Genomic DNA, 13,816 nt, shown 5'->3' on the forward strand with positions numbered 1-13,816 from the left:
AAGGGTGACTACTGTCCTGACTTCCATACTTTTTTGTACCTCTTGAAGTTTGTATGTATTACACAGTCAAAGAAACAATTTATGTTTCAAAATGTAGATGTGAGGAGAGGTAGGTGAAGCAGATGATCTTTAATGGCAACTGAATTAGTATCTAAATTTGCTGCTTACTACTACTAAAAGGCATTTTCAACCCAAATGTACATATGTACATTTTTTCCCCTAAAACCTGCTTATTTAACCACCACTTTTTTTCTTTCTTTTTTTTTCTTTAAGCTGGCTACCATGTGTGGCTATGGGCTGTAGAAGCTTTTGCCAAACAGTTGTGTTTTCAGGATCAGTACGTCAAGGCTGCCTCTCACCTACTTTCTATCCACAAAGTGTATGAAGCTGTGGAGCTGCTCAAGTCAAACCATTTCTACAGGTCTGTATAACCCTACTGTTGAAGCAATAGTTGGAAATAATGTGAAATTAATCTGCTTAACAGCTCTGATTCCTGATAACTAGCATAAAACCATTATTGCAATTAAACATTTGAGACAGAAATATATGTATACAACTTAACAGACATCAATGCACCTACCACCTATACTTAACAAATGTTAACTCTTAACAATATAGGCCACTGATCTTTTCTTAGACTTTACTTCTGTAAACTTCTTTACTATTTGTGCTCCTTGAACACAAATAGAGAAGACAGCATAAGACAAATGAACAGCTTAATGAATTAGGAGGAACTCCCTGTTTAAGCCCCACATATAAAGAGACAAAATTTTACCAGCCACCCCAAAAGCTTTCCCTGTGCCCAGAGCTGTTTAAGTATAATGTTCCAGATTTAGTTGAATAAATTACCTTTCCCCAATTCTCTCCTCACCCTTTTTTTAGCCATAAACACTCTCCTGAAATTGGTATGAATCCATCTAATCCAAGTTTTAACTACAATACAGTCATGTGCCGCTTAACGATGGGGATACATTCTGAGAAATGCATCATTAGGTGATTTTGTAGTTGCAGGAACATCCGAGTGCACTTACACAAACCTAGATGGCATAGCCTACTACACACCTGGCTGTATGGTATAGCTTTAAAATCAAGCACAAGAGAAAATGATGCAGTCAAGAAACAAGGTAAACACCAGATGCATGAGGCTGCTGCAGGTGTAACATGGCGTACTGTTTATAAGTAAAAGAGAGTATTCTAAATTAATAATGAAAAGCATAGTATAGTAAATACATAAACCAGGAACATCATCATTTATCATTACTATTAATGATATTACTATCATGTACGGTACATAATTGTATTTGCTATACTTTTATACAGCTGGTGGCACAGGCTTGTTTATATCATCATCACAAATGAGAGTAATACACTGCGCTATGATGTTACAGTGGCTATATCACTAGGCAGTAGGAATTTTTCAGCCCCATTATAAACATATGGGACCAATGCTGTATATTCAGCCCCTCATTGACTGAAACATCATTATGTGGCATATGGCTGCACATATGTAAGTACTTGCTCCTGTACAAAAGGAGCAAGTATTTCCTGTAGACCACATATAGTGAGATCTTGTTTTTTATCGTCTATTAGTCTCTGCCTTTCAAATGGAATGTTTGGACCATTTACATTTAATGTAAATATTGGTATGATTGATTTAAATTTGCCATCTTGCTATTTGTCCTATCTGTTATTTATTCATTTCTTCTTTTCTTGCTTTCTTTTGGATCAACGGATTTTTTTTTTAAATCTCCAGTAGTGGCTAATTAGCTATACTCCTTTTTTAAAAAATGTTTATGATGAGCATTGTTAATTTATCAGTTTACCTTCAAATATATTGTACCACTTCTTGTATACATTATACTTCTTTTCTTCGTCCTATCCTTTCTACTGTCGAAAAGTTTTTTTAATCATGTTTAAACTTTTAAAATATTTTCCCACATACTTATTAATAGCACTTTTCATTCTCATGTGTAGACCCAAGTTTCCAGGTGCTATCAATTCCTTCTTTGCCTGAAAAATTTCAACATTTTTTCTGTACTATAGTTCTGCCAATGACACATTCTATCAACTTTTGTCTTTCTTTAAAAATCTTTAATTTTGTCTTCATTTAAAAGTTCTTTCACCGGATGTCAACTTCTAGATTGGCAGTTTTTGTTTTTCAACACTTTAAAGATGTCATTCTGCTTTCTTTTGGCTTACATTGTTTTCGTCTTGACTCTACTGCATTTTTTTTTAAATTAAATTTATTGAAGTAACATTGGGTACTAATGCTATATGAATTTTGGTGTACAGCTTTATAATACAACGTCTGTATACTCCATTGCGTGCTCGCAACCCAGAGTCTAGTCTCCTTCCATCACCATATGGTTGACCCCCTTTGCCGTAATTCTGTCCTCCCCTTATCTTTGTTACATGGGAATTATGCCTTTTTTCTCTAACTGTTTTCAGGTATTTCTCCATCACCGATTTGCAGCCATTTGATATTATGGCTTCGGTGAGATTTCTTTCGGTTTATCCTCTTTTGGTTTGTCTTTAGAGTGTTGGACTCTGTTTTGGCAAAGCAGTAAAATTGTTTGTGGATCAGCTTGATCTTTTCATGGCTTATTTCTAAGGTTACTTAGGGGCAGGTTTAGAGAAATCCTTACTATTTCCCTCCTACCTTCTGGCACCTACTGAATGCCTTCTGTGTTCAACAAATCAGAACTTACATGTCTGGCTGGTCAAAATTCAAAAGTCCCCAAGCTGAGAGAGCTCTGGGAATTACTCAGCTTATAATTCCCCAACTGTTCTTCATCCAGCCTTAAGGAGTTTCCTGCACATGCCTGGCTTTGTGTTTAGCCAAAGACTCTGGGGGATCCTACACAGAGCTCCGGGGCTCTTTCTCTGGACAGTTCTTTTCCACCATCCCCTCAAATTCCAGTTGCTTCATCTGTCCTCAACTCAGAGAGACTGCTGAAGCTCTACTTGGGTTCCCCATTGGAAAATGGCTTTAGAAAGGCCATGGTCGTGTTCACATCATTGGGTCCCTTCTGTCTGGGGTGACACTCCTGTGCAGCCTGATGCCCACTGTCTGAAAACAGTTGTTTCATACATATTTTGTACAGTTTTTTAGTCTCATGGCAGGAGAGTCCGTCTGGTCCCTGTTACTCCATCATGGCTAGAAGTTGAGATCTCAGAATACTTCTTAAATATTATTGCTCTGTTTGGATCACCTTAATCTAAAACACCTGCAACTCAGAAGTTTTATATCTTTTGGTGGTTTTCTGTGAAGTAACAGGCTTACCTTGTTCATTTTTGAGAAAACATTCTGCCAGCTCCCCAGAGCTAAATAACTATTGTTTGGTAATCATTTTTTCAAGAAATAATTAAATTCCATGAAAAAAGCATCTGGTTCAGCTTACAATTCGTTCATATAAGTTTTTCCTAGAGTAAACTATCATAATTTGGAACACAGCAAAGAATACAAAATGACCCTCCCATTTTGTCACACAAAATATTATAAAGGCATGGAATTAGGTATTTAATAAAATTAGTCATTTTTACTGCTTCATCGAGGACATTTACCTTTTTTCCCAACTACGAGGGCCACTACCTTGATTCTCGCTCAGATGCCAGCAGTTACCCACCATTGCTTTTGCACAATCAGTGCAAATGTCAACACAGAGAGAAAAGGCAAATAACCTCTTAGCATTATTATGAAAATGGTTTTTGACCTCATGAACCTCCTGAAAGGGCCTTGGGGACCTCTGGGAATTCACAGACCAGACTTTAAGAACTGCTGGCCTGGGTGAAGAACTGATCGCAGCATGTGATTTTAACTTCCCCTTTATGCAGGAATACAGTTTTTCATAAGTCGGAACAACACAAAAGAGACAGTTTGTCCTATCTTGCAGCCCCTCCTGGGGCACCTTACAGAGAAGCCTTTTCAAATCAGCCAACTCTCTGTTCTTGTCTCTAGGGAGGCTGTTGTGGTCGCCAAGGCCCGGCTGCGCCCAGAGGACCCGATCCTGAAGGACCTGTACCTCAGCTGGGGAGCCGTCCTTGAAAAAGATGGCCATTATGCCGTAGCCGCTAAATGGTAAGCCTGAGGGAGACAAGAGTGCACCCAAAGAGAAGAGCTAAGACATGGAAGAGCAGGCTGAGAATAAGTGATCAGCTTAGAGGCGGAGGTAAAGTGATTAGAGAGAGAAAGTCCTATGTGTACTAAGCCTAGTTTTGTAAGACTCATCAAGATCTACCTCTTTGGGTACACCTGAAACTCCTATAATACTGTATGTCAACTGTAACTGAAAATTTAAAAATTATTTGTAAAAAAATCTATCTCCTTGGAATTTATATATCACCATAAGTGTTCAAAAAACTTCAGTAGCAGTAAGAAATTACACCTTTTTCTAGGGATGTCTTGTACCATCAAATAAGGAAAATAAGAAAGTGACTCCTTTGCTACGGTTCAGTTCAGCAAGTGTTGCGGTTCCTTTATATCCTTAAACCATATGATGCTGTCTCCTGTTCTCTGTGCTGCGCCTCAGCCTTCACAAGAAGAGTGGAGGCAGTGACATACCTGGGACCACAGGAAGGCACATACAAGGCAAAGCAAAGCCGACAGAGTCAGCCCTCTGGGGGGGTAGATCTGCTTATGACACTTTGAGTTTTCTTTTGTATTGTAGCTATTTAGGTGCCGGTTCCGCTTATGATGCAGCCAAAGTTTTGGCCAAAAAGGGGGATGCAGCATCACTTAAAACAGCCGCAGAGTTGGCTTCGATCGTGGGAGAGGATGAGTTGTCTGCTTCCCTGGCTCTCAGATGTGCCCAAGAGCTGCTTCTGGCCAGGAACTGGGTGGGTGCCCAGGAAGCTCTGCAGCTCCATGAAAGTCTGAAGGTCAGTCTGTTATTGCATCTTCTGATGTTTAAGAAAGAAGAGCCCTAAAGCCTTTTTTTTGTCAGAACGCGAAGTGAATAACCCAGTTACACAAGCTGCATCCTTAGAGGTGTTGAGTAAGCACTGACCGTACTGCCCCACTGAAGTTCCATGGCTCATCAGCTGCCATGTGCCGAGTAAGAGACTTTTGTCAGCTCAGCCCCTGGGCTGCCAGCCTGTTGGTTCTTCGTTAATGTCATCGGCACATCAATGAAGAGGGAGAGGGTCTTTGAAGGAGAGAGATCACCTCAAACAGAAATCATGTCTATAGCACCCCTTGCCAGCTGTATGCCATAAAGAAGTGTGGTAAAATTGAAAGGTTTTGTTAAACGTTTTGTTCCCATCTGGTTAAAAATGAGCAACTTACCACTGCCTTTTTTTTAACACATCAAAATTGAGATTACTTTAAAAGTATCAGCACTCTCACCTAGTTTCCAAAATTATATATAAACATTTGATCCATTTTAAGTGACTTTGCTTGTTACATACTAATGTGAACTTTTGCAGTGACCTTTTTCAGTTCCTCTTCCCTCATAAAGTAACTGGGCCTAAAGATAGTTCCTAGCGGAATTTTCAAGCCCAAGAAAAATGATAGGTGGTGAGGAGATAGCTTTCTGGGAACTACAAAATAAAAATGGAGGGAAAAGTGGTATACCCTCAGAGATAGTATATTATTAAAATAACCAAATCTGGAGAGATTTTAATTTATCCATAACAGTAAAGTTTCCAGAATGGTTATGTAGCGTTTCTTTTCTCTTTTTCCTCCTGAACGGCATCCTTAACAAAGGAAGAAAACCTATTAGTTTATGCTAAATGTTGTTCTGATAAGCACTGTTGTGGCTGTACAGAACAGAGACCTTCCCAAGCTTAACTGAGAAAATAGTATTATGGGAGTACACAAAAAATGTCATGGTAATTGAAAAGCCAGCAAAAATCAAAATTTTTCCAGGTCTTTCTTTGTACTTCTGTTGTCTTCCAGCTCACTTCCTCTGTTAAACCTGCCTGGACGTGGTCCCTAACCACTGCCCCAGCTCAGACCGACACAGCTCTCTACTCCAGCATCTTCTGCCTATTAGGCTTTTCTCTGTATTCCTTAATCGGAACTTTGGGCAGGAGGAAAGAACTGGATGAGCCCAGCCCATTTTTTCTCAAATTGGGTCACAAGTCTTAGGTAGCTAGCTGGCTTGTATGTGGCTTACACTGCAGTTGATAGGGCTATAGTTGGGGTTCCATGTTATAAAAATGTTTGCTTGGGCTCTAAAGGCTATGGATAGGAATTCCCCCAAAATGTATCCAGAAAAATTGTCTGTTAGATCATGATCTCTTTTCCCCTTCACACATGACTCATATTGGGCAGGCAGCCTACTAAAAGGGTTTAGTTGCTACTGACATAAAGGGGGATTCTGTGAGACACTGAGGATAGCCGTCTAGATAATCAAGCACTTCCCTGCGTAACAGCTCTTTCCATTGTGATTGGGTTCCAGGGTCAGAGACTAGTGTTTTGCCTTCTTGAGCTACTGTCCAAGCACCTGGAGGAGAGGCAGCTGCCAGAGGGCAAAAGCTCCTCTTCTTATAACACCTGGTCCACGGCCACGGAAGGGCCCCTCGTGGAGAGGGTCATTGCAATATGGAAGAGCGCCTTCAGCCTGGACACCCCAGAGCACTATCAGGCAGCGTTTCGGCAGCTGCAGAATATCAAGTACCCATCTGCTACAAATAACACTCCCTCCAAACAGGTACCCTGCCTGCATGAGCTTTTGATTTTAATCACTCGGTTATAACACTTCCTCAATCCATATCTCATTTAATAAGGAAGCAAGTCCAGTGCTAGTTTTTACCTCAGAAAAGACTATGGCAGGCCCAGGCAACCTGGAAAGATCCCTTCAGACCAACTGAAGCCCTTCAGCACTGAAGTTAGATTTAGATCAACATCCCCTTATGAAAGAAAAAAAGAAGTCTAAAAATATAGAAAAGTCCAGAAAGTAAGATAAGTAGCTATCAACCAGAATTAACAAATGTTCACATTTTGTTGTTTTTGCTTCTTAGAATTTTTTTTGTTTTGTTTTTTTCTTTTTTCAGTAAAAGACATATAATCCAGTTGAAGTCCCTCGCATATCCTTCGTCCCATCCCCCTTCCCTAGCACACCAAAGGCAGCCCCTCTGTCACATGTATTATCTTATGGTGTGCTTATTTCAGCAAAATCTATACACGTTGATGCAAAGACATCAAGTTGATTTATTATAACTAATCTACCCATCCTATGGATACATCTGTTTATCTACTTTCTCTTTTGAAAATGAAAGAACATTATTATATTTTTGAGGAACAAGACTTCCTCAAATGGTATTTAACACTTTGGAAAACAGTTTGGTACTTTCTTATAAAGATAAACATTCATGTGCCGATGACCCAGCAGCAGTCCCACTGCCTAGATGTTTCATTAAAGCCAGCAAAATCAGGTGTCCACACAGACTTGTACAAAATATTAATGACGGCTTAGTCCACAATAACCAAATACTAAAAACAACCCAAATGTCTGTCAGCTGGTGAATGTATGTGCAAACGGCGGCATATCCATACAGTGGAATACTAACTATACAGCAACAAAAAGGAATAAATTTCTGATGCACAGATAATGTAAGTGAATCTCAGAAGCATTATAAGTGAAAGAACCAAGTCACAAAAGACTACATACTCTCCAGTTCCATTTATATGAATTCTAGAAAAGACTATAGTGGTACAAACCAGATCAATGGTTGTCAGGAGCTGGGAAGAGGGGAGTGTGACTGTAAAGGGGCATAGCAGAATATTCTACAATTAAAATGTTCTATGTCTCGATTTTTAGTTGTAGTTATAGCACATATATCTCTATAGATATATATTTATCAAACATCAAATTGCTCACTTAAAATTGATACATTTTCTTAATTATACTCCAGGTTTACTTGCTTTTTTTTTTAAATTGCAGCTTTTAGTTCCAGAAACTCACTGTTTTAATTTAATGCACATATCAAGGCATTTTCTTGGCATGCACAGACTTTTAACGCTAGTGTCATGTTGCTGTGCAACTAGACATACAAGTCTCGGATGGGGAAGCAAAAATGGGTAGTGAAGGAGACCCTTTCTGAAATGTGGACTGTGTGTACTTCTTTCCAAGCGCAGTTAGTAGAAATATGTCTGCTGTCGTCCTAGTGCTTTCTGTAGGAGGATGTTTAACTTAGACTCTGGTTTCTCCCTTCAGCTCTTGCTTCACATTTGCCACGACCTGACCTTGGCGGTGCTGAGCCAGCAGGTGGCCTCCTGGGACCAGGCTGTGGAAGCACTGCTTCGGGCTGTGGTCAGGAGCTACGACTCAGGGAACTTCACCATCATGCAGGAAGTGCACTCAGCCTTTCTTCCTGAGGGTAAATGAGCCCCAACAGTAATGGGGTGGCACTGGGAGTGTATAGGTTATTGAAAGACAGAGATTGGCCACTTGTGTCATTTAGTAGAAAGTTTGAATTCTCTTACCTATGCTCCTAAGAGCTAGCCAGAATGACTGAGCTATTTTCCTTTACCTGGCCCTAGCTTCCTTACTGCCCCTGCTTACTTTCCTACACACAGTTTAAGAGAGGGAGACATACCACTGTACTCACAAGTTAGTGAGAATGGAGAAGCACAGCGAAAAGATAGACATTCCTCAGCTTCATAATTATTTACTGAACTAAATCATTGTGACTTTTCAGGCACAGTCAAATCCCCAGAGCTTTCCGTAGGACAGATTGAATACTTTTTCTCTCATGCTTTGAATGACTTGTAGCCGATAACAACAAGAACATTGTCCTAAGCCAGGAAAAAGTTTAGTTGTTGGTTTGCTTTTGGAGGAAGATATGTGGTCCCATGGATCACTGCTTCTTGGAGTCTGCCTCTCAGGTGAGAGGAAACAGCATGCAGTCAGGAAGCCAGACTTCTGGCTGACAAAGAAATGCACAACCTAAATCCTTTTCTTCTCCTAGGCTGTGACCACTTAAGAGATAAACTGGGTGCCCATCAGTCCTCTGACACACCAGCTTTCAAAAGTTTGGAGGCCTTTTTTATTTATGGACATCTGTATGAATTCTGGTGGTCTCTCTCCACGCCTTGCCCCAAATCCAGTGTCTGGGTAAGGGCTGCTCACAGAAGAACAACCTCTGTTGAGCAAAGCCAGCAGTTGGACGATGCCAGCCCTGAAGAAATAGACCCCCAAGCTTCTCAGCCAGAGCCAACCAGGCCTCTAGAACTAGATATGAGACTCACGGAAGAGAGTGAGCGAATACTGAACATTTGTAAGAAGCTCTTTTCAGAACAGCACGCCCGTCTCCAAAACTCACAGAGAACCGTTGCTGAAGTTCAGGAGACCTTAGCAGAAATGATCCGCCAACACCAAAAGAGTCAACTCTGTAAATCCACTGTGAATGGTCCTGATAAGAATGACTCCGAACAGGAAGCAGAACAGTCCCTGTCTAATCCTCAGAGCCAGTGGTAAGTACTAAGTCAATGCAAGATGGAATTAAAAATACTCTGCTGGATTCTCATATAATCAGATAAAAAAAATCTGTTCATGATGAGACTGATCAAGAAACTTGGAAGTTCCATAATGTAATTAGGGCCTGGGCTTTAGAGTTAAATGTTGGTTCTAATCCTGGCCTTAAGTGACCTCCAGCAAGATTCTTAGCATCTCTGAGCTTTGGCTCCCTCATCTATAAATGGCAGTACCAACTCCTGCCTTGTTTGTTTTGAGAATTAAAATCACAAATATTATTAATAACAATAGTGTAGTAAAATCCTACCTTTGTGCAGTAAGATTCCAAAAATATCAGTCATGTAAAATGGGCAGTTCTATCATTGCATCATTAATGAAAACCATTGTTTTTTAGTTGTTCTGTACTATCACAAAAAATACACAAAGAGGGTAATGTATAAAACTGCACACTGAACTGAGAACATCCCAAATGAGCAGAAGGCCATAGCATGCCAACCACTTCCATTAAAAAGCAGGGCCCGGTGGATGACGGGAGCCCGTCACCAGTTACTGTAGAGTGCACATTATTATAGGCACTTTGCTGTGGGTGTTTGCAGTGATTATTGATTGATTATTATGATTATGTCCCCTAGCAGCACAGGGCCTAAAACAGTAACTAGAATAATTAATAAACATATATAGCTGTTATTACTAACTTTAAAACATGAAAATTAAGAAGCTTTGAAGCCCTTATATTTATTGCTCTAAAAATACTCCCATGAAAGTCTTGAGTCAGAGTTTTGAGACACTTCTCCAAGAAGCTACCACACTCTAAAAGGCATTAGGTTTGGTTTTAATAACAAAGAAAACACTGGAAAGTTCTCTAACCCAGCAGCTCTTTGGATCACAGGACCCCTTTGAGAAGCTTAACACACTCTTCTAAGAAAAATGTGCATCCGCACACCCCACAGTTAGGAACCCAGGCTTTCTCTAACGGTTCCCTGCATAAACCCAGGCCCTCTGCACCGGCTGCAGGTTGGATCCCCTAAGGATCCCAGATTTTCACAGGAGCTGTGTCTAAAAAGTAGGGATTTGGGAAATGAGAAATAATATTGCATTTTGAAAACTTTATATCACATCACATTAAACTGCCTTCTCTTAACCATTGTATTTAAAGATGGGAGTTAAAAGTTAACCAGAGCAAGACATGATTGTTTTTATTATTATTGTTGTTACCAGTAGTAAAGAAGAGAAAAATGAGCCACTTTCTCTGCCTGAATTAACCAAAAGACTTACAGAAGCCAATGAGAGAATAGCTAACTTTCCTGAGAGTGTTAAGGTAAGATTTATAGCAGTTCATTCGATAAAACATTACTTTTTGTGTTGTCAGTTGGCTATACCGAATTCTCTAAAGTCATCTACTTTCAGTTTCTAAAATCTACTTGTGTGTATGCTTAAAAATTTAGGATCCAGTTGCATTTGGTTAGCTGTTTTTGAGAGTTGCATTACTGACAACACAAGCAAAATAAAGTCGGTGCCATGTATTTGATAGCTTACAGATGGGGAGGTATATTTGGATGTGGCCCTTGCAGTAATAGAAGCATCACATTTTAAAAATTAATTGGAGTAGAGCGCTAGAAAAAAGATTGATTTTGTCTGAGGACATCCCAGTAGCCATCTCGGTTTTAAGTGTCATCTCTCCTCAGAGTAACTTGTGAAGAGCAAGACATTGCCTTGTGAGAAAAATGGCTCAGCTATGCCTGAGAAGTGTCAGTAGATGAGACTTGAGTTATTGGCTCTTTTGCAAATGCTTCCTTGTTCATTCTCATATCGTCTTTCAGACCTGGCCATTCCCAGATGTGCTGGAGTCCTGTCTCGTCCTGCTTCACATCAGGTCCCAGTGTCCTGGCCACGTGACCCAAGAAATACAGCAACAGGCCCAAGAGCTCCTTCAGAAATACGGCAACACTAAAGTTTACAAAAGACACTGCCAGACCTTCTGCACATGAACTTGCAAAGACCTTTAAGAAATTGTGCCAAATTCAAAATGTTTGATACCTTTCACCTCTGTCAGACATTCGCTCTGATCTCTAGATGTTTTTGCAGTGATCCAAACAATATGAGGGTCGAGTTGAAATCAACTCTACCCTAGACACAGTAGAATTTGGACTCAGTTGTGGTTTCCTACTAAAGGGTCATCAAAAGCTAGCAGTAGTTACTAGAACTGACACCTGTAAGAGTGATTGTTGGTCATCTCTAAAGCCTTATACAGGTTTCACCCAGAGGAGAAACTTAATCACCTGAAGTGTTATGTTCTTAAACACAAGCTACCTTTATAAATGCTTCATCTGATCATAAACATGTCATTCTTGTTCAAGATAGAATTGTGGCATTTTATGACTATTGGTACATTTTTAAATTGTTTTTGTTAACTTGGGCTCTCCTCTAATACTCTGCTACTTCTACTTGAATGTGAACTAGGCCTTACCCATCATGTTGATTCTCTACCCTCTGTCTGAACTTTAGATCAAAATTTGGTTTTACTGTTTGATATAATTGCTCAAATCAAATGATACTCAAGTCACTAAAGCTTTAGAAGAACAAATAACTAACTCAAATGTGTCTTATCCCTTCAGTTTTATAAGAAATGACTGGGGGTTGACCAAAATAGCTCAGGAAGAATACTGTTTCAGTGGTTCTCAATCTTCTTTGAGTCACAGGGATTTTTTGAGAATTAGATTAAAGCCGCAATCTTTGAGGGAAAATGTATATTCCTAATTTTGTACATGTAAGTTTTGGATCATTGGACTTCCCCTTTTAGATCATTGCATAATGGGACCCTACATTCTATTTAACTATGAATCCTTGTTTTTTTCTTTTTTTGACGTATGAGCATTCTCTTAAGGTCGTCTCTTCAGTTATTTAAATAGTTGAACAATGTCAGGAGCAGATGTTTCTGTAATATTCCAGTTGCTAGGACATGAAAATTACAGTCTGCGGGGTAGGGATGAGAGGGAGCACTCTTTCCCAATAATTGAACTATTTTCTTTTGGAATTCATTTTGAAGGCTTTTCTGCTTGAGGAGCCAGTTTCTCTTTCCATTTTTTCCCTCAGGTTAGGGTTGCTGTGGGCAGCAATAATAAAATTCATTAACAGAATCTCTAAGAAGGAAAATATTTAATAGGCAGTTTTCAAAGATATGACTTGTTGGGGTATTTTTTTTAGGTCTAGCTTTAGAATTTAAAAATTCTAAACCCAAAAAAGGAAACGTTGATCCTCATACTTCTTTACACAGCTAAATAGACTCAGAAGATGCACTGTTAACAGGGGTTGGAGAATCTTCTTGGTTGCAAAGATATGAGCAAGCATGACCAAGTGGAGAACTAGATACCGATTCTACAATCTGCTAATATGAACCCTTTGCTTGCAGAGATGGAAAAATATTTATCCCCTCCCACTTGAGTAAAGACCAGTATATATTATTAAATTAGAAATTCTAAACTCCTTCATGATTTACCAAAACCATCACTTGTGAGTGGAGAAATCCTGCACACTCAATTACTGCCTTGGTAAGAAAAGAATTACTACTTGACAACTAAGCAATAAAACTACCCAATAGTAAAAAATAACAGAAATGACCCAACTCCATTTCTTTCAAACTCCTCTTTCCAACACTATATAGTATACTCAACCTATTCTAACTTGAATAGTTTTCATTTCCATCTAATTATCAGAACCACAAAGAGCCGAAGCACTGAGTTGACTCAAGCTTTAAGTAGGTAAAATCTAACACTAAGTAACTGAAGAATTAATTTTGGTCCTTCCCCCCATCCAGAGTAACTTTACCTCTAATAGGTAACTCTATCTCGAATACAAATCACCATCACCTTACCCAGATGACGGCACTGATCTCCCAGTACATCTAAGTATGCGCTTTCTTAATAATGCTCCAACCGTACAGGGTTGGCTGAACACCGGAATTCAAGAATATGTGGCAGGATGTGTGGAGGGGTAGAGTTGCACCCGTAGTTAGCATTCTCTTGGTTACTCTAGGAGTATCCCTTTCAGAGTAAAACCACTCACACAGCCCTGCATGCATTCATCTATACGCAAGGCGAAGTTCTTGCCAGTTCTACTCGACTTGTGTCCTTTCCCCCTTTCATAAGCTCTTACCTCTCCCATGCAATGACCAGACCCCCACTCAACACTGAATTCCTCAACTGTTCATCTCAATGTTTCTCTTAACAAGTCTGTACTCAATTGTGGCAAAAATGAATTCCTATTTTAATGCAAATTTGGAAGGACATCTCTGCAGGGCTCACAGACACCAGCATACCACAGCACCTAGGTAGAGAACCACTGACCTATGCTGCTTTTACCACAAATCTTAGTAATAAATGTCTCTTCCTGCATGTGAA

At 39.7% G+C, this 13,816-nt stretch overlaps 1 protein-coding gene across 4 annotated transcripts in view; it reads left to right on the forward strand.

Moving 5' to 3' along the window:
• GEMIN5 (gem nuclear organelle associated protein 5) overlaps positions 1 to 13,027 on the forward strand; it is a 36,337-nt gene extending 23,310 nt beyond the window's left edge. For 2 of the 4 annotated variants that reach the window (XM_016167085.2, XM_016167086.2), the window contains exons 21-28: positions 274 to 421; positions 3,959 to 4,078; positions 4,668 to 4,878; positions 6,402 to 6,653; positions 8,160 to 8,322; positions 8,914 to 9,418; positions 10,638 to 10,737; positions 11,240 to 13,027. In XM_016167085.2, coding sequence (XP_016022571.2) covers positions 274 to 421; positions 3,959 to 4,078; positions 4,668 to 4,878; positions 6,402 to 6,653; positions 8,160 to 8,322; positions 8,914 to 9,418; positions 10,638 to 10,737; positions 11,240 to 11,407 — 1,667 coding nt within the window. In that variant the 3' untranslated portion in view covers positions 11,408 to 13,027. The remainder of the gene's footprint in view (positions 1 to 273; positions 422 to 3,958; positions 4,079 to 4,667; positions 4,879 to 6,401; positions 6,654 to 8,159; positions 8,323 to 8,913; positions 9,419 to 10,637; positions 10,738 to 11,239) is intronic. The other 2 variants (XM_036224441.1, XM_016167087.2) reach the window with 1 other exon arrangement.
• The last annotated feature ends 789 nt before the right edge of the window (positions 13,028 to 13,816 follow it).

Source organism: Rousettus aegyptiacus, unplaced genomic scaffold, assembly GCF_014176215.1.
Source record: "Rousettus aegyptiacus isolate mRouAeg1 unplaced genomic scaffold, mRouAeg1.p scaffold_m13_p_7, whole genome shotgun sequence".
In the NCBI taxonomy this organism is placed as follows: Eukaryota; Metazoa; Chordata; class Mammalia; order Chiroptera; family Pteropodidae; genus Rousettus; species Rousettus aegyptiacus.